The 22,201-nt window shown below is 41.4% G+C and overlaps 1 protein-coding gene across 1 annotated transcript in view; it reads right to left on the bottom strand.

The window, feature by feature from the left end:
• LOC131247132 (uncharacterized) overlaps window positions 1–21,372 on the bottom strand; it is a 61,483-nt gene extending 40,111 nt beyond the window's left edge. Inside the window, exons 1-2 of the mRNA XM_058247572.1 lie at window positions 19,424–21,372; window positions 8,428–9,171 (exon numbers count right to left, since the gene is read on the bottom strand). Of these exons, the coding sequence (XP_058103555.1) occupies window positions 8,850–9,171; window positions 19,424–19,764 (663 nt within the window). The 5' untranslated portion in view covers window positions 19,765–21,372 and the 3' untranslated portion in view covers window positions 8,428–8,849. The remainder of the gene's footprint in view (window positions 1–8,427; window positions 9,172–19,423) is intronic.
• Between the last annotated feature and the right edge of the window lie 829 nt (window positions 21,373–22,201).

Here is a 22,201-nt window from a genome sequence, read left to right as displayed (position 1 = left end):
CTATAAAACCCACTGGTTCACATCCCACGACCCAATGCGAACCGGATTCCCTCTCTCCTATTTGGCCGGACGGATCACATGGGATTAGGAGGGATGGGATGGATTTTAAGGTAATGATGGTGGTGTCAGTGGATTGGTTTAAGATCCATGAGATTGCTATATCCTGGGACAAGTTCACCTGGCCTGTTTGGGATGCCTGACATATCCCAGGATTTTACCTTCCAATCCCTTTCAATCTGTTCAACCAAACACGCCCCAGGCACGATTGAACGGGATTAAGAGGGATGAGATTAGTTTTAAGGTAATGATGGTCGTGTCAGTGGATTGGTTTAAGATCCATGGGATTGCTATATCCCAGGACAAGTTCATCAAGTCTGTTTGGGATGCCCGGCATATCCTGGGATTTTACCATCCAATCCCTTCCAATTCGTCCAACCAAACACGCCCCAGGCATGATTGAACAGGATTAGGAGGGATGGGATCAATTATAAGGTAATGATGGTGATGTCAATGGATTGGTTTAAGGTCCATGGGTTTGATATATCCTGGGACAAGTTCATCGGGTCTGTTTGGCTCGTTTGGCATATCTCGAGATTTTCCCATCCCATCCCTCCTAATCCCATGGGATCCGTCCGGCATATCCCAGGATTTTCCCATCCCATCCCTCCTAATCCCATGGGATCCGTCCGGCCAAACATGCCCTAAAGTCTTAACCGCTGCACTATCATTTTCCAGCCACATCTTAGCCATCCATTGCACGCATAGCTTATATACATTCCAATCTAAACTATCCAGAATCATTGGCCCCTTTTTATGAGTCGTGAACTTTAAAATTGTAATGATTGGATTGCTAACGAGTGGATTGCAATATGGATTTCGAATTTCTGAACTATTAACCATCGATTTGATTACCACTGATTTGAGGGTTAGGATCGTTGGATCTTAGCATAATTTTTTAGTATGTTGCATCATAAAAAAGCCCATGATTTGAAAGACCAGAGTGGCATATAGAGGTGGGCATCGAGTTGAGTCGGATCGGATTGGGTTCAACTTGACTCGTTCCGATTTTTCCAATAACCTAACCTGAACTCGATCCGATCCAGGACCGAGTCCAGCAGGGCTGACTCGATCCGATTCGAATCCTTCCTAGCCTAACCCGAACCGAGTTCGACTCGGTCAGGGAAGTCGAACCGAGTTGGATTGAGTTGAGTCTCTCCAATCGATTTTGCCGGTTGAATCAAGATCGGGAGAGAGAGGGAGAGAAAGGAGGAGAGAAAGAAGGAGATGAGAGAAAGAGGGAGAGAAAGGAGCAGAGACGGGTGGGTGCGGCGCCATTCAGGTAGAGAAAGAGAAGGGAGGGATTAGGGCTTTATTCGGGTGAGACGGGTAGTAAAAAAATGAAAATAAAAAGTATTACTTATATAGTACCTGACCGAATCGGATCGGATCGGTCCAGATTGGCCACTGATTTGAATTTGACTCGATGTACGTTTGGATCTGAGTGGGCTTACTCAAATCGACCCGATCCTGGCCTTCGGGTCGGATCCGTTGGATTGGGTCGGATTTTGCCTAGCTCTAGTGGCATACAAATGTGCCGTGTGGCTGAGTTAGTACAGCTTTGTGAGTTGTCACACACGTGCATTTGTCCCCCAAGGAGAAAAAGGGTGCAGAAGCGTCCGAATCTACATCTCACGTGTAATACATGCATCGAGTGATCGTGACCGTCCGTTCAATGAAAAAAATAATCCCAACATTAAATGATCCAGCACGCCTAATCAAGGTTCTCAATGGACTGTAACGTTTACTAGGCAGCTCATGTACATGCTGGACATCCATCAGAGGATTACTATTACATATATGCCCTAGTTCAAGTATCAGGTCCGTCCACTTATCAGATAGGCCTTAATTTACGAAACAAATGTACAGTTATGGAAAGCTTGCTCCAGTCTTCTAAAACGTCCGCCTGCTGAGTGGATCACCTTCATGTTTTTAGTAAGAAAATCTATATGATGAGACCCACCTTATGAATGATTTGGATATTGCATAGTTCTGTCAGGATGGCACGTGTGATTGCATGCACATGAGCTGTCTTGTACATGCGTGTGGGCTTAGCAATGCTCTTGTTTTGCCCATCGAGGAAAGGTCCATAAATCTTATAGTAAGGACTGTACCATTATTGCCATTTTCCGTACCGTAGGCCGTCTACCGTTCGATCCAACACCGTCACAACGTGGATCCACAACGGAGGTCCTCTGGACTACAATTTTACAAAGTCAAGTGATTGGAAGCTGCGTGGGGCCCACTGAGATGCCCATGACATGTCAACTCCGTCCATCATTTTCACAAGACCACAATAGGACAGGAATGGAAAAATCAGGCAAAATCAAGTTCGAATCAAAGCCCAAAAGAAAGTCCAGTTGGAGAAATATGTGCTAAACCTCAAAACAACAACTTTCATATTAGATCCTCCACATGCGTCGAGGAGGTTGTATGCCAAAGTAGGGAGTCCAAGTGAGGACCGGCGGTAGCCAACTTGCTGCCGGCCACTTGACGCTCTCCCTCTTTGGGGTGTCATCCTGCAAGCATGTGGGATCTCCCTTTTCCCGACCCTAAGTGTGCGATTGAGGTATGTTTACTCTGATGCCCATTTCCTTGCCTAAAATTATCCTTTGAATACCTCATCCAACCCATGAGAAGATGTCATGTGTCAATTTCCAATCCTAACCCTTCAACCACCTTTTGCTCTTACTATTACTAATAATTATAAGAAAATCAGGTTTTGAGACTATAAATAGCCTCATTCCCTTATCATTTTAATCACCCACTAAATCCTATCATGTCAATCACTCCTATACTAACTATCTTGCTCGAGCAGATGACCATCGGTGGCTTTCGAGAATTCACGGTACTGGTTGTGTTTGCCAAGTTGGTGCACTTCACAGTAGGGCTTGGGGTTGCCAGATTGATGCCTTCCCTACTATCAAAATACCAATGAATATATGATCCACTATCTCTATAATAAATTTTTTTTTATGCCCAAAAAAAGTATATCATCATTGAGGTCCATGGTACGTGTCATTGAATATTCAAGATCCTCAATTCCCATTCTACTTACACCTGGTGGAATGTTACCGATTGTGCAGTTGCGTCCCATTGCTTGGTCTTTTCCAAACAGATATTCAAGATCTTCGTACCTCTGAATGAGTTTCCCTCATACATTGTTTGCATATTGATGTGACTAATTACAGAAAGAAGACACGTCTGTTATGTGAAGTTAAGATCGATCATGCATAATTCTATATTAATGGTGAAATATAAGATTATAAGTTGTGTCCCTAACCCATATATAATCCAACCATACTTCGTCTGTTGCAACAACAATCCTCAGGACATCGTCCCAAGGTACACCTAAGTGACTCCACAACACTGTAGTGCCCAAAAAAACCTAGTCGTGCGTAGGGGAACTGATGTAGAGAGGGTCACAAACACTTTTGTGTCCAAGATGTACCATAGAATGCCCAATCGAAGGCGGAAGTGATCAGGACTATCATAATCCTAAAATGGACATCTCACAAACTGGAATGAGTTATTCGATGTAACATATATGATTTTAGGGTAGGAGAGGCAACTTTAGCCACCCAACCTTGCGATGTTAGGTTGGCCACGGTGAATTTACGAGATTAATCCATTGTATTGATGGTCAAAAATACTTTTTAATTTCATTTTTATTACTTATAGAAAGTTTTAGTTCGATCATAACTCTTGATCCTTTGAGCTTTATGAGTCGTGCCCAACATGAAAATGGCTTAGAAATTTTAGGAGAATAACGTGGTTAGGCCAAATAGGACACTTACTATTTTTGCCCGAAAACCATGAAGTCTAGTAGGTAGGGGTGCACACGAACTGAGCTAGCTCGGTTAGCTCGCTCGACTCGACTCGAAAAAGCTCGATTTGACTCGGTTCGAAGCTGAGTTCGAGCTGGGTTGAGCTGATTTTTTGAGCTAAAAAATGAGTTCGAGTTGGCCCTAGCTCGACTCTACTCGGATCGAACCCAGCTTGAATCGAACCAGTTCAGTGACTCGGTTACTTTGATATTGATGTTGCTTACCAAGTGTTTGATGAAATGACTCAACGAGTGTGGCAGGGAAGAGATGCTTGTGTTATGATGTACAGGATATGGACGATGGCAGGGAAGAGATGCTTGTAGAAGAAAGGTAGGATATGGACGATGGCAGGGAAGGCAGGATATGTACCTTGACTAGCATTCGGTGTCTGGACGATGGCGGGGAAGGCAGGATATGTAAAAGAAAGTTAGGATATGTACCCTACCATTCTATCACATCAATGAAACAAATACCCTTCTTTTTTTGATTTTTTATGTTGCTTAGAAGGTGTTTGATAAAATGCCTGTAAAACCATTTATGTTGTTTTACTAAAACAGTGGGATTTTAAACGTACAATCCAAGTGTTTGTGAAAATGTTGCACAGACGAACTCGGCTCGATCTTGGCTCGAACTGGCCCGAGTTGCTGATCGAATCGAGCCGAACTGGCCAATCAAGCTCGAGGACCGAGCTGAGCCGAGTTCGAGCTGAGGTCAGTGAGTGGCCGAGCCGAGTCGAGCTGAAGCCAGTTCGACTCGGTTTGACTCGATGTACACCCCTACTAGTAGGAATCATGATCGTCTATGAATAGTAAGTTTACTATATATAGTAAGTCACGAATTTTAGGGAGTTTGATTCTAAAACTTCTTCCTAAGTTTGATATCACTATTTAAAAGATTGTAAATTCATTTTTATGAAATATCAATCAACTTTCAAAATTCTTAGAATTTATTTGTAATTTCTTATTTTCCCTCATGGATTCTAGGAATCTCTGTGAGGAGTCCAGAGAAGCTCCGTGGATTCAGAGTAGTTATCTCCTTGAGGAAGACGGTGATTGACCTCATCACATCCAACCCTGCGTCAATTGGTATCAGAGTGAGGACTCCTCTGAACCAATGGCAAATAACGAAGGAATGGACCAAAATCCCAGGGACGGTGATCCAGGGATTTGTTATCTTTTGGAAAGAATGGAAACTTTCCACTGGGAGAGTTATTTGACCATGTAAAGGCTGCATGCAACCCTGGACCATCTTACGTATACACTAATTCCGTCCCGAGCCCAAGAAGATGCTCAGTCACCCGTGATCATTGTATTGCATAACCCTGATTTTCGTAACCCTATTGTTTGTAGAGCACCTCTGGAGGTGAATCGTAGGGCTACCGTAGATGAGTCGAGCTCCAGCGACGATGACCTCGATGGCGACTTTGCCCGATGACCAGGCCATAAAGGCGATCGACTAGATCATACTGATAGAGACTATCAAGGTAAGGTCGAACTTCCCAATTTTATTGACTTATTGTGAATATAAGATTTTTACGACTGGTTATCCGAAGTAGAATGATATTTTGATTACATGGACATGCCGGAACATAAAAAGGTAAAATTAATAGCATTCAAATTAAAATCCGGTGCTTTTGTATGGTGGGAGAAATTACAACTCTCACGTGCCTGACAAAACAAGGCGCTCATCCAATCATGGCCACAGATGAGACACATTCTTCTATCATGATTCCCTTCCAGTGATTATGAGCATATATTATTCCAGCAATACGAAAATTTCTAGCAGGGGAATCAAACCATCATAGATTACTCTGAAGAATTTCAGTGATTGGCAACACGGAATGATCTGTCAAAAATCAAATTGCAAAAGGTAGCATGGTTTATAGGTGGGTTACGAATGACAATTCAGGACCGAGTCTAGATACACCTAGTCAGGACAGTGGATGAAGCGGTTCAGTTGGCAGGTAGGGCGAAAACATAGCTTGCAAGAGTCCCTACTCGGCCCTATCCTTTGACTCAACCCCACATGACGGGTCCCACGCATGATTCAACACTGGCACGAGGAAAGGAACCAATAGGAGGGTGCCCTCAAACTCCTGCAACCGTAAACCGTGACATGGGGAGCGGTCCATCTAAGCATCAACGTGTGGCACCCACTACAGTGGGTCTGAGTAGGATTTCAAATCCTTATGGTCGACCAAGGCTTAACACTTATTACCGCTTTGGCCAACTAGGCCACTTATCAGACACTTGATGCCATGCTACTCACTTGACCATTAACGAAAGGGGCACTGATGATGATGCAGTGGAAGAAGGCCTTGGATTTGATGAAGATGAACAAGCCACTGAGGAAGGAGTTGGCGTTGAAGAATGGTTGGCCGAGGATCATGACAAATCCTTGGTCGTGAGGTGATTATTGTACAACCCACGAAAGGAGTTGCAACTATAGCGATACAACATATTCCGTATGCGGTGTACTGTTAACAACAAGGTCTTTGATGTAATCAAAGATAGTGGCAGTAGCGAGAGCATCGTCTCGAAGGTGATGGTGAACAAGTTGCGGCTACCTATGACATAGAACCTTCCCCGTACTCAATTGGCTGGAGAAAAAAGGTAAATGAGATCAAGGTAACCGAACAATGTTCTGTCTCATTTTCAATTGGTTAAAATTATAAGGATCGAGTACTTTGTGATGTGGTCAACATAGATGCATACCATATGTTACTCGGTTGACCATGACAGTCAGACCGTGATACGAGCCACCGTAGATGAGACAATGCTTACGTCTTCATCAAGGACGGTTGAAAAATTGTCCTTACCCCTATGACACCAGAGAACCACCTTGAAGCTTCTAAGGTGGAGGGGAGTTCCCTCCTAATCATTTGGGATTTCATGGAGGAATCCAAGGAGACCGGCGATGTATATGCCATTATGGTAAAGGGCGAGGAATTAGAGGCCTTAAACATTCCTCCAAGTTCAAAGCCGTTGCTGAATGAATTCAAAGAAATTTGGCCTGATGACATCTTGATGGATTGCCTCCCATGCGAGATATTCAACATCATACTAACCTTGCCCTTGAGTCCAGTTTACCCAATCGTCCTAACAATCGGATGAGTTCAAAGGTGTGCGATATTCTATAAGGTCAAGTGGAGGAATTGATCCGTAAGGGTTTAATCCGATAAAGCATGAGCCCATGCACTGTACCGGCCCTATTAACTCCAAAGAAAGATGGGAGTTAACACGTGTTTCAACAGCCAGGTGATCAATAAAATTACCATAAAATACAGATTTCTCATACCATAGCTGGACGATACGTTGGACATGCTTGAATGTGCGAAATTATTTTCTAAATTGGATTTAAGGAGAGATTACCATCAAATTCAAATACAGCCGAGTGATAAGTGGAAGACAACTTTTAAAACGTAATTTTCATCATCATCACTATCCTGATGGTAACTAATCAGTCAGAGACACCTTAGATTCTACTACGTATTTTCTCTTCTTCCCTTTGCTTAGGCTTGTGTTAATCAAATGTAATGGATTAATAACCTCTGAATATGTCTCCCTGTATTTGGCAAGCGTGGAGTACACATCAAAGTAGTTATACACATTATGTCCACTGTATTCAATAGCTGCAATGGCATGTTCACAAGGGTACCCACACCTTTGCCATATAAGGCAAGTGCATGTTTGCCGTTCAAGATCCACCTTCTTTGGATCTGCATTTGCATTGTTCACATCACGAACTTCAAAATCTGCTGCACCACCTGACGCACAATAATTTTCTGACATCATCTTTCCCACATAAATAATTTCTTCATGAACTCCAGGAATGAATCGTGTGTCCTAGTTTGAACTTTCATTAAGCCTTTCATTAAATATCTCTATCATATAATCGAGCAAGTTTACCAACACCCTAGTGATAGACACCTTTCTCCATCCCTCCAACTTATCCCACCATTCACCTACAACGTCAAAATAACAACTCTCTTCAAAATAAAGCTTCTCTTCAAAGTGAGAAGTGGCCCAGTGTTTAGGATTAATATCCTTTACAATATTTCATGCTGCTTTATATTTATCATGAACTTCACACATACAAGCATCGAATTCAGAATGATCCCCTACATAAACTGCACTCTTAAAAATCTTATTCAAATCCCCACAGTTGAACTTTAGCTAAATTTCTCCAACCAGACTCTCCTGAGAGTAACGATGAGATGCATATGGAAAGATATCACTAACCACTTCAAGAATCCCTTCTTTTCTTTTTGACATAAATGTTAATTTAGGTATGCATTCCAGGACTTGAGCCAACTCATCACAGAACCATTTCCAACTCGCCACGTTCTTTGATTCAACAAATGCATATGAGACTGGGAACCAATCGTCTTGTGCATCAAAGGCCAAGGCAAACAGCCACACACCTCGGCATTTTCCGTCCATCTTCCAACAATCAAGCATCACAAGTGGTCGACATGCTTTCTTGAAACCATAAATGGCAGCCTTATATGCAACAAAAACATCTCAAGGAATTTTTTGATGACCTGCTAAGCTTTGCTGTGCTTCCTGGATTTGTCATCTCAATGTCTTTACAAAGCATACTAAGATTTGGAACATATTGTTCCAGTGCTATCTCTTTTAGGGCCAACTCTTTACCCCTCCAAGCTTTATCATAGCTTACTTTAATCCCAAATTCTTACATTATCTTGTCAACAATATCCTTGGGTGTACAACACAAATCTTTCTGGAATCCATCCTTGACTAAAGTAGCAATCCATTTCCTACTGGCCTGTCAATGCGTTCTTTTATTTGACATTGTTAACTCATTCATAGCATAACAAGTATGGTTTCCCTTCAGGGATTTTATCTTGAATGTAAGCTTGTCAGGAAGCTTACATGCATGTATGCGCCATGAGCAATTGTCTTTAATGCATTTCGCCTGATAACGGCCACCGCCCGACCTAGTTCACTTGTATTCAAAATTTGAACGTATGGCATACTCCCTTAAAGCCTTGTGGAACGCATTTGCATCTTCAAATTCCTGGCATTCTTTTAAAACTGAAATATTTTTCGGCATGTCATTAACACAAGTATCAACCACCCTGTAATGTAATTCTTGATTATCCATCAACAAGCTGTCCACTTTACGTAAATCATTTGATGCACTTGGAACATCATTGTTATTGACAGTAGTATTACGTGAGGAAGGTGCAAGTGTTCCATTGCTTTCATGCAAACCCCGCAATGATGCTTGATCATTTTCATTATCGGCATTCTGCATCAGAAAACTTCAGAAAAAGAGAAAGTTAGAAATAAGAGAAAGAGAGAGAATCAATGCACTGCATAACCGCAAATACAAACAAATTTGTATTTCAATTTCCTGGGAATCACAATGGGGATTGAAAGGTTTTGGCCACAAAAAATGAAGCTTAAACTTGTGATCTTTTGAAGCTTGATTTTGTAGTACTTGAGTTGTACTTCATCTTGAGTCTTGAGTATGAACAGTCCACATGTCTTTCGATGTCGCTTTAAAACATTGAACTTTAAAGGAGTGAACAATGTACTTAATCTTGCATTTCTTTGAAGTAGATCTTGTTCATGACTTGAAGCATTGTCCTTGTACATGTGATGCATTGCCTTGAACAGATATATCAATGTGCTACACAAGACACAGATTGTGGTTTTGGCACTACAAAATTTGACAATCAAAGGAGCAAAAGACCATAGCACTTACAGATTTCTTATCTTAGATCTTCCTCTTTTTCCTCTTAGGAGGTTGTGGGCCCATCAGCAATGGTGGAGGCCCTCCATGGATGTGGCCCATGACCCATCCTTCTTACATGCATGTTCCATGGATGGGGCTACTCCCCATGGACCCCATCATGGCTTTTTCTTTTGATGCATATCCTTGTGGGGTTATCTAGACCCTAGATCTTGGTGGGGATGGCATCCTCACCTCAGATTTGAATTTTTATTCCATACATGTCTATGATCCTCATTGTAAATGTATATAGTGGATGATGTGAATGTTTGAGATGAAGAGAGGCCCTCAATAGTGGTGGAGACCCTCTCTTGTGGCCGGATCTTGATTTTTTCCTTTCCTCATTATCTGATTTCTAGAGTGTGTCGCCCACTTAGTGGCCTTGCAATGTCCAGACCGTCCAAATATAGTAGGCACCTATTGCTGTGCACACTATGGACGTTGAAGTCCCATTTACCCCATATGTGGTGCATGTAATAGATTTTAGGAAGGGGGTTTGGTCTGGTTATTTGTAGGGCCCACTAAGGTGGACCATAACACAAATTTGATGAGGTATTTTCCTTTTTAATTAATAGTTTTGGATAGTTTTATTCAGATTTATATTGCTGTCCATAAAATATTTTGGACTGTGAGCATGGATTATGGAGTGATTAGAGGGGTGTTTTACCCCCCACTATTGGGTTATTTCTAGAGGTGTGGACCCCACCTAGAAGTGTACCAAATCCCACCTCCATCTGCCTTTGTTTGAGTACTCAAAAGAATGGGCCAAGAGGGCTGGACGGTCTAGATTTTTTCTGGACTGACTAGTCATTCTGCATGATGAAAAACTTAAAATATTAAATTGTTTTTGAAATAGCGGGCCACTTTTGAGGACCCCACCTTAATGTATACATATAAAGGGATCTTGGCCTCATATTTTCTCAATTTTTTGTGGACCTGGGCCCACTCTAATGGGATGCACAAGTAGAGGGCAGCAGCATATTTTCTGCAACAGAAATTTTTCTGAACCTTATTGTCCACTTTTTTAAAAAAATTGGTTAATCATGTGTGTATGGCTCCTAAATGCCCCTTTTTGGTGGCCCACCTTGCTGGGACCCTCTCCATGTGCATCAGGACATCCAGACCATTCATTTTGGGGGCATATTTGTTGGGCCAGCAGCCCTACTGGACCTCCCAGGTGAGGTTAATGTTCAGCATGGGCTGGCCGTCCCACCCCCATTGAGCCCACCATGATGTAGTGTTTCATCCATCCATCCACCCATTTGGTGTGGCCCACGTGGACGTCCACACGTAGGGCCCACCCTGATGTATGTTGGCCAGGCTGTACAGGCCTTGGATCGTCCACCCCTATGTGGGATGCCCATTGCCTTGGGCTGTTGTTGGACTTGCAGTCCAACAGTAGGCCCACTTGATTTATGTGGTGCATATCCACTCTCCATCTGGTGGGGCCCCCTGTGTATATTGCTGGCCACCATGGAATTAATATTCACTTAATTTTACCAATTTCTGGACCTCAGTAGGCCTAGGAAGTTAGGTGGGTTGAAAGTCCAGCAAGGGACATTAAAAGTACATTGTATGTGGCTGAAATTTTAAAGGGTATGGGGCCCACCATATCGAGAGACTTGTGTGTATGTTTCATGCTTTATTCTTAAATTTTTGGGCTTAATTAGTGCTCGTAGAGGCCCACTTTAGTTGAATTATGAGGACTTTAGATGAAACAGATTTTTTTTTTGGACGTCCAGCAGACCCTAATGGGCTGGAACGTCCAAGCTTAGCCTAGTTGTATATATGGGCTACTTCTACTATTGTGCTGGACTAGTTGGGCTGAAAAATAGATGTGATCGGGTCCTTGATTGCCCACCTAATTTGCTAGTTGTTGGGTTGACGTTGTAAGGCCCATTTGGCCCAACATGGATATGATCTTTGCCTATGTACTTGGGCTTATGGGCTGCCCACTAAGTCCAACATAATGCATGGTTTTGGTGACACTGTTATTGGGCCATAATCTCCCCTATGGGCCCATGTTGTTATTTGTAGGTTTGGGCCATTATCTAGATGCCATTATGTGAGAAATATATATATATGTATGTGGCTGCCCATTTTTATGATAGTATTGGGGCCTTGGGCCTTGCTTCTAGGTAGACTTTTGTTGGGTCACCTTGTTAGGGGACAATGGTGGTTAAATGTCCCCATTGAGGACCCCTTCTAGGCCCATTTGTTAGGCCCATTCTCATCTATGGGTGGTTAAATGTCCATCATAGACCCTTTGCTAGGCCCATTCTCATCATTTAGGCCCATGGCATTGTCTACTTAGTCTCGTGGGTTACCCCAAGCTATTGGGCCCCCACTAGTGGTTGTGTTCCTTCTTTTCCATGGGAAAATTTGTCTAAGTACCTAGACCTGATGAGAGTACATTATTTCATGGCATACTTAGTCATTTTCATGATTCATTGGCATCATTTGTGTGCTTGGTGGATGGTTGTTTGGTTATGGCATTATGTTGTTGGGCAGGCTGTGATGGGACTCCCTGAGTGATGAAGTTGTCCCACTTGAGCGCGTTGGATGCACAGGATTTGATGCATGGTTGATTGGTGTAATTCATGTATCTGACATTGCATAGCACGTTGATATTTGCCCTAGCGTCGTCAGGGCTGTAGCCTCCACAGGTATATCGTGGATGACCAGATTAGGACACCGAAAATGTTTGTTTAAGCACTAAGGGCACGTAGGATGTCCTTGGGTGAAAGTCCCAGAACCTTCATGGTACCAGGAGATGCTCCAACGCCGAGACTGAGTGAAAAATATGAGTGTCGGTGCCTTTACCATTAGGCCGCGTCCCCACTGTATCATTGTTGGTTGGGAGGGGGTGTACGGACTTACCCGCCTGAGTGAGGAGGCAATAGCTAGGCTGAGTTTGATCAGCTCGTATATGGGTCCGCTACCGTCAAGCCTTGTTGGTGATTGACTGTCCACAGGCAGGTAGTGAGGACTCTTACGCTCGCTGGGCTATGCGACTAGGAGAGCGGCAGTCAGCAGGTAGTGTATTTGACCCGATGATTTCCCAAAGAGGAATTGTACTGATTTATGGACTTGATATGAGGATGAGCATGACCGCATTGCATATTGCATATGACACTTGGCTGTATAGCCTCGCATTGCATATCCTTTGATTGGCAGATGGTATTTCTGCCTTGCATTGCTTAGCCTTGTGACGGCTAGTGGTATTAATGGTCTTACCGCATTCTTCTACATACTCTGATATCGCATTCATGGCACCTATCCTGCGCACACTTACACTGCCCTCTAAGCTTTCTATAAGCTTATGCACGATTGATGCGTGTAGGTGATTCGAGGCCAGAGAGCGGAGCAGGAGCTGGAGCGTGACGTTGATCCTTTTAGAGTTTTCTTTATATAGACCTTGTATTTCCCCTTGAGCCTTGTACTTGTAAAAAGTTTAAATTCTTAGTGGATTTTGTAATATTGTTCTTATAGTTATTTATCTATGGTTATGATGTTATGATCTTGGGTATGCTCATTGTGAATCAGACTTATGTTATAGAAATCCTCATTGTAGGATCTTAGGATCGGAACCTGGTGAATGGGCGCCAGGAGCCAAGAATGGGGTACTATGGAGGCTGTCGCCACTGGATTCGGCAATCGGGAGCCCAGTTTCTGAGTTTGGGGCGTGACACCACACATCTACCCATAGTTAGAGACGGGTGGGGTAAGATGCAATCCTTCCGATCATCCGAAATTCCCACCTGGCCTAATCTGTGTGGGGGCTACCTTGATGTATCTGTTATCCATGCCCATCCCTTTTCTTAGGTCATTTTACGGTATAAGCTAAAAAATCAGGCAAATCCAAGGCTCTAATGGACCACACCAGAAATGACTCTTGCATTTAATGCAACCTAAGCTTACTATTTGGTGTGGTCCATTTGAGCGTTGGATCTGCCAAGAGGGATGAACGGCGTAGATAAACAGATGCATGATGGTGGGCCCCACACAGATCTACTTAATGCGTCCAGACAAGGGCTCCGTAGGGCACCATGATGTATGGGTTTGATCCACGCCGTACATCTATTTTTTTCAGATTAATTTAGGGTGTGAGTTTAAAAATGGGATTTTGCATCGTATAGACCCAACGTACTACCCACCTTTTTTCATTGGACCCGAAAAAAAACCTTAAGCACCAAAGTAAACCTCTGTTCGTACTGACGAACCTAAAAAGATGAAAATACCTCTGCTTTTTTCAGCTGCTTTACCCTAACAGGCAGTGGTATTTTCGTCAAAATAACAACGTCTGTATCCTAAAAATCGTGTTTGGTGAAATAAGTTTTCGGGCAGCTATAAAAAAATAAAAAAAATAAAAAAAAGGCATTATACGGACTCGTCTGCAGTGCTAATTTTTTCTTTAAAAATTAGGTAGGGCCAATGCCCATATATACCGCACCATAGGAAGCACCGGTGTGGAAGCGAAACTCATCGTGAAAACCTTCTTACGGGGGCCACCTGTTCATTAGGTCATATAGAACTGGATGGATGAAAGGAAAACACAAACATCACTGATGTGGAAGCAAAACTCACCGTGAAAACCTTCTTACGGGGACCACCCGTTCATTAGGTCATATAGAACTGGATGGATGAAGGGAAAACACAAACATCACCAGTGCCAAACGTTATAAATAAGCAGTATCATCATAAAATACCCATATTGAGATTACTCCATCCACATAATGCTATAGTGAACATGAAACGGAGGCTAGGACACGTGGCATACTCATCGAGTACAACAATGTTATAGGCAATGGGCACAACATCCAAGCAGTGTGGTAACCATTGTGTTGTGTTGTGTTATATTCTCTCCGTCCATCGACTGCAAAACATAAATTTGCTCAGCATCATAATGAAATCATAATAATCATCATGATGAAATATGCATTCCCATTATTCTCATTTTTTTTTGAATTTTTTTTAACACACGCACACACGCCACACACTCACGCCGTAGTGGGATTTCACCACCTATGGATGCTCAAACCCTTGACCGGGTGTTGAAACTCCCGAGAGTCTACCACCGGAGCAAGAGTAAGGATCCCATTATTCTCATTTACTCTTATCGAAAGATTTCAAATGTTTGTTGCCAAATTTTACCAACTTTGCCCCGAATCAGCCTGATTTTTGGGATCAATCCTAAGCAAGGGGTGATGCATCTGTTGGATGGTGTGGATCTCATACAGGTGAAGTAGGTTCCCCTATCTTGGAGAAACCCACGCAAGGTGTTCAAGCATTTTCCTTAATGGCGAAGACACCAAGAATTAAAGCCAAGGATAAGATGATTGGGATCTTCCAGTTTGGGATTTTTTTTGGGATGGTAATCCATGATGAGGCCATCATATTAACGGCTCTGATAAACTAAGCCTGGGCTTCACATGTGGAAATTCAAGAGTGGGTGTTTGCAAATGTGTGGTGGACTCACAAGAGTTTCAACGCGAGGTCATGGGCACCCATCGTGGTGTGAGTGCCATGGTTTGGTGATCGAAACCATTGATTTTATGGCCCACGTCATGGATGGGTAAGTGCCCAAAAAATCTCCCAATTTGGGTGACTTTAAGCCTTTAATCATCCGTTTAAACATGGGTGGTCATGGGACAAACGCTACAAACGGTCCAGAAAACACGCCAAAGATTGGATGGCCAGGATCTTTTCATTAAGGAGATTTTTTGTGTTATCCCCAACGGTACATGTGCCTATGTGTCCCATCTATGAAGGAGCAATAACACTGATCGGATGATCCTTTTTATGACCGTTCAGTTGATTTCCACAGAATAAATGTTTAGTCGTCTAATTTCAATGGGCAAAATTGACGGTTGAGATTGTTGAGTAATGTGATTTTCTGGCCTGGACGCTCCCACAGTGATGAACACACGTGTTAGTATTTATGATTGTGCTTGTATGGATGAATGAGAGAGCACAGAACTTTGCATGCACGTGCACCTGTTCTCTTCTCAATCTGGGTTACACACGAAACGGGCCCCACAGCCTACCATTACCCAGAGCCGTTAAAATGGAATTGATTAAGGCCGCTTCATGTGCAGCTCACCTTTGTGGCTGATTGAACAATCCTGGCCACTGATTCATGGACACCTTGTTGAAAAATGACCATTGCATAACCATCCAATAATCTGGATGGTAAGATAATCAATCGTGTGGTAGTGGATTGACGCCCACCATTGAAACTTTTCTAGGGCCCACCTTGATGTTTATTTACCATCCAACCTGTTCATGAGGTCACATAGACTTGGATGAAGGGAAAACACAAATTTCAGCTTGATCCAAAAATTCTGTGGCTCACAAGAAGCTTTAATGGTGAGTATTCAATCCCTACCGTGTGGTCCACTTGAGCTTTGGAACTGCCTCATTTTTGGATTCATTCACCAGGATGATCTGAAAAAAAAATGTATGAATGGCATGGATAAAATCCATACATCACGGTAGGCCCCTCATCACTGGCACTGTTGAGCCATGCTTTAATTAGATGTAGTAAAGGCCCATTCAGGGCCACCATGTATGTGAGATCCAAGCCATTCATCAGATTGGGCCGAGCATTATTACTTTATGGTTGGAAATTTTGATGGTCATCAGATAAACATCATTAATTCTACTCAACCATCCATTTTTCCTTTGAGTGTGGCCCACTTGATGAACCAACCAACATGATTTTCATGGTCATGGCAGATATAAATTAGGACGGACTAGATGGACAAACAAACATCTTGCATGACAAAGCAAACATTCATTTATTTGTTATTCTTAATCTATTATATAAAATAACCAAAAATACAAGAAGCATGATAAGTTAGGTCTAAGCATACTTTCAGCATGATAATCTACCTATGAAATCTTCTCCAGTTTGATGAATTACCCCGCTCGAAGAAGATAAAACAGAAGTGTAATCAGTGTTTTGTTTTCCCTCCATGGTGTGTTTGTTTGCAAAAACTATCATTTCAAGATATTTTCGCACTAAATTAGTTTGATTAATCATGAAGTTTCATGATTTTTAATAAATTAAAACAGTACAAACTGTTTGAGATGTTGGAGTAAATTAAAGCCATTCGAACTTTTTAACTCTTTAATTTTTGACATTGGAGAGGATTCAGCAATATCTTTATTCTATTTAAATGGGTTTTAATTCAAAATAGATTCTAATTCAAAGAATAATGATTGGATCCATCATAGCTTCTTTTTCCTTTCTTGGGGCATTGTTTCTTAACATGGCTAAGCTTGGGGCATTGTGTTTTAATTCAATGGGTTTTTCCAATGACAGAGTATGATGGGTCTACATAGCTTAGGTGTTTTTCCAGTCTATGCCAAAACACACTCATCTATTAAAAGATAATTATTGTTAGTGCAGGTTTATCCATTAAGCAAATGCTGATACCTTACCATTTTCAAGTATAAAGTCTATTTTACATCCTGTCTCTATGTATGGAAATGGAACTACTTATATTATTTTTAAAAAGATTAATACAAGAAAAAAGAAAGATGTTCACTTGCTATTGTTTTGCACAATTATTGAAACAATGGGTGGAAGAAAATGAAAGACAGGCTCTTGGTAGGAAGTTGATGCAGGGAAGGACATGCTGAGGTCAAGCACCGTCTTCCTCGGGATAACTACTAATCATCATATCCTGTTTTGTTTGTACCCAAATGGATTAGACAAGGCGTCTATCTTCAATATCAACATATTTTCTCTTCTTCCCTTTACTTAGGCTTGTGTTAGCCAAATGCCATGGATTAATAACCTCTGAATATGTTTCCCTGTATTTGTCAACCGTGGATTACACATCAACATAGTCATGTATGTTACGTCCACTGTATTTGATAGCTGCAATGACATGTATGCAACAGTACCCACACATTTGCCATTCAAGGTAAGAGCATGTTCGCCGTTCAAGATCCACCTTTGGATCTGCATTTGCATTGTTCACATCACGAACTTCAAACTCTGCTGCACCACCTGACGCACAATAATTTTCTGACATCATCTTTCCCACACAAATAATTTCTTCAACTCCAGGAACGAATCGGTTTTTTTTTTTTTTACACATGCACCCAACACCCCACACACTCACGCTATGGGTACTCGAACCCTTGATCGGGATTTTTTTTTTTTTTTTACACACGCACCCAACACCCCACACACTCATGCTATGGGTACTCGAACCCTTGACTGGGAGTTGAAACTCCAGGAACGAATTGTGTGTTCCACTTTAAACTATCATTAAAAGCTTTATTAAATATTTATATTATAAAATCGTGCCACTTTACCAACACCCTAGTGATAGGCAAGTCGTTCCACCAATAGTACGAGTCTAAATAATAATAATAATCCTCATCAAAATAAAGCTTCTCTTCGAAGTAAGAAGTGGCCTAGTGCTTAGGATTAATATCCTTTACAACATTCCATGCTTCTTTATATTTATCATGAATTTCGCGCATGCAAGCATCGAATTCATAATGACCCCCTTCATAAATTGCACTCTTAAAAAGGTTATTCAAATCCCCATAGTTGAATTTCTGACAAATTTCTCTAACCCACTGAGAGTAACGATGACATGCAAGGGGAAAGATACCACTAACCACTTCAAGAATTCCTTCTTGTATCTCTGATATAAATATTAATTTAGGTATGCATTCCAGGACTTGAGCCAACTCATCACAAAATCATTTCCAACTCCCTACGTTCTTTGATTCAACAAATGCATATGAGACTGGGAACCAATTGTATTTTGCATCAAAGGCTATGGCAAACAGCCACACGCCTCTGCATTTTCCTTCCATTTTTATACAAGTAAGCCTTATAAGTGGTCGGCATGTTTGCTTGAAACCATGAATGACAGCCTTATATGCAACAAAAAGTCTCAAGGAGTTGTCTGATGACCTACTAAGCTTTGTTGTGCTTCCTGGATTTGTTCTCTGTATTTCTTCACAAATCTCCATGAGAGTTGTAATCAAGTTCCTCTCTTTTACTGCCAATTCTTTACCCCTCCAAGCTTTATCATAACTCACTTTGATTCCATATTCTCAACTAATCTCATCGACAATATCTTTGGGTGTACAGCACAATTTTTTCTAAAGTCGGTCCTTCATCAAATCAGGAATTCATTTCCTACTGGCTTATCGATGCGTTCTTGTATTTGACATTGTTGACTCATTCACAATGTTAGAAGTATGATCTCCCTTCAAGGATTTTATCTTGAACGTAGGCTTGTCGGGAAGCTTCCATGCATGTATGCACCATGAGTAATTGTCTTTAATGCATTTCGCCTGATAACGGCCACCACCTGACTTGGTTCGCTTGTATTCAAAATTTGAACGTATGGTGTACTCCCTTAAAACCTTGTGGAAAGCATTTGCATCTTCAAATTCTTGGCCTTCTTTTAAAACTGACATAATTTTCGGCATGTCATTAACACAACTACCAACCACCCCATAATGTAATTCTTGATTATCCATCAACAAGCAGTCCACTTTACATAAATCATTTGATGCACTTGGAACATTATTGTTATTGACATTGGTATTATATGAGAAAGGTGTAGGTGTTCCATCATTTTGATGGAAATTCTGCAATGATGCTTGATCATTTTCATTATCGGCATTCTGCTTCAGAAAACTTAAGAAACAGAGAGAGTTAGAAACAAGAGAGAGAGAGAGAGAGAGAGAATCAATGAACTGCATAATTGCAAACACAAACAAATTGGTATTTTAAGTACCTGGAATTCACAGTGGGGATTGAAAGGTTTTGGCCACAAAAAATGAAGAGCTGAATAGGCTCACTGCTTTGAGGAAATGCTTCCATCATATTGGATACGTCATCATCATTCTCAATCGACACAAGTGAATCCAAATCTAGACCAGGATATTTGTACTTGATACTGCTAATGTTATTAAACTTGCAAGTCCCATGCACTTTGGATACAAGATTGATGTAATCAATCCCTGGATCGACATGAACGATGTGATTTGTGCCTCCCTTGTAATAAACCTTATTTGATTCCCAAATGAAGTCACCCCCAAATTTACAGAGCACTGGCATCTTGTTCATAGACATCATTTGGATGTGTTGTAATGAACTGAAAATTTATAACAAGAGAAATGTTGTTATGCTTAAGAAGTTCAAGACAAATAACTTTTACATGCATGTTTAGAAAAGAAAGGAGCCAAACTCTTGTCTACTTAATTGTTTACTTTTGACCTAATCTCAATTCTATAGTAATTATTCACAATTTCCCTTTGTATTTACTTAAACAAGTGAGGAGCATGATCTTGTTTTTGAGGAAAAGGACCTCATGGGCCTCATGGTGGATGAAACACGCCTTAAAATTTGCCGAGATTAGAGAATCCTACCAATCCAACGTTTAGCTGTTTTCCTATTGAGTTGGGTGCTTGTTGCAATGCTTTCTTCCTTATTGTCTACTCACAGGGGACACATTGAAGAGTTAGAATCGGGATAGAATTGTCCCATCGTGAAGATAATTGGGGCATGGTCCAATCAGAGCAGGCCAAAATCACAGGTCTTAGTTAATTACGAACCATGTTTCCCGCTTGTACAATCAAAAAGCTCCAAGTTACCACACATTTTCTTGTCCCAAAACTCTCAAAATGCAAGTATCATATGATTTTCAATCAAGCAAAACATGCAGGTTTTGATCCACCTTTCACTAATATGGGGGCCATCAAGAAGATTCTACTAGGATAATCACTTTTATTGAATGATTTTAAATTTTCAAACTAGTAAACTCCATATGCATAACTTTGCCAATGGTCCACACTAAGAAAAGGTTAACCAATCCCATGAAGAAGATAATTCAATGGGTGTGGGTTAGGGTCCAATCGGGACCCATTTCAGGTTCAGGTACCATCTTTTGATGACCCAGACCTGAATTTGATAAGGTTATCAAGTGCCTATCGCATCTAAGGACCTTGGCTTGACCATCAGGACCACCAATCAAGGGGTCATGATCATACAATTGAGACTTTAAAGCAAGATCCATCCATGAGGTCACTTGTACAAATTGAAGAAACAAGGATACAATATACATGTCTTTAGAGGAAGGATATGCAAGATAACAAAATACATGATTTAGATCTAGAATGAGTGAAATCAGATATCATATGTCAATCAGAATGGCTTAGATCTAGTTCCAATTTTCAAGAGAACCATCAATACAGGGAAAAACAGAGAAGGATTTAAAAACAGAAATTAATTGGGGAGAGGGGCCTTTGAAGGTCATAGCTGGGATGGCTTAAGATAATCCGTTATTGTATTTTGTTATTTTTATACTGCATTTCTATCATAGAATTTGGCCCATTTCAGTAAAAGAAGAAGTCATCTGAAAATAAAGTAGCTAAGTATGGGGAACGTGAAAAAGTGGTAAAAAAGAAAGAAGGGAAAGAGGAGAAGAAACGTTCGTAACTTTCCCGTGGAGATGGAATCCTTTGGATGGACCAAATTGGAAAAATCTAGCGATTCAAAATCTTTCTAACCTTTGCTCGTAAGATGGGATATTTGCTATGAGTTATCAGCGAATGATGCGTGCAACAAAAGTCTCCGCGTTGATAAATAGTCAAGCAGGGGAGGCGGTTTGGGCCGGCGACCCGAATACCCACCAGCTAGCTGGTGTCAAAGTCCCGTGGGCCCTACTGTGATATATCTTTTTTATCCATTCTGTCTATCCATTTTTTCACATCAGTTTAGGGCATGATGCCAAAAATAAGGAAGATCCAATGCTCAAGTAGACCACACCATAAGAAACAGTGGGGAGAATGATGTCTATCATTGAAATCTTCTTTTGGCCCACCGTGATATTTATTTGTCATCCAACCTGTTCATAGGGTTACATACTGGATGAAATGAAACATAAATAGCAGATTGATCCGAAACTTTTATGGCCTTCAAGAAAGTTTTCAACGTTAAACGTTCGAATCCCACTTTTTTCCGTGTGGTCCATTTGAGCTTTGGATCTGCTGCGTTTTCCTAGATCATGCCCTAAAATGAGTTGAAAAAATAACTGGACAGTATGGATGAAACACCTACATTATAGTGAGGCCCACACAGATTTGACATAAGCTAGCTGGCTGGTGTAGGCGTCAGCGCGTACATCATCATTTTCACGGAAGAAATGCAGATCGATCTGAGAAAATAGGACGCTACTTCGGTGGATCTTTACTGTAGGGCCTACCATGGTGTTCCATCCGTTTCCTGTCTTATTTTATGGCATGAGCTCAAAAATTCAGCAGATCAAAATTTCAGGTGGACGGTGACCATTTTAAAAACTTCTTAGGTTGAGAACATGACAGAGACCTAGATGAATGAATGGAACACGCAAACATCAGCTTCATCCCAAACTTTCGTGGCTCAAGAAGGTTTTAGCGGTGAATCACCACTATTTCCTGTGGTGTGGTCCACCTATTATTTAGATCTGCTGGGTTCTGGAAAAACGGATGGACAGAGTGGATATAAGACATACATTACGTGGCCCCACAAACGG

The sequence above is a fragment of the Magnolia sinica genome, chromosome 1 (assembly GCF_029962835.1).
Source record: "Magnolia sinica isolate HGM2019 chromosome 1, MsV1, whole genome shotgun sequence".
Classification (NCBI taxonomy): domain Eukaryota; kingdom Viridiplantae; phylum Streptophyta; class Magnoliopsida; order Magnoliales; family Magnoliaceae; genus Magnolia; species Magnolia sinica.
This window is presented reverse-complemented; position numbering and strand designations above follow the sequence as displayed.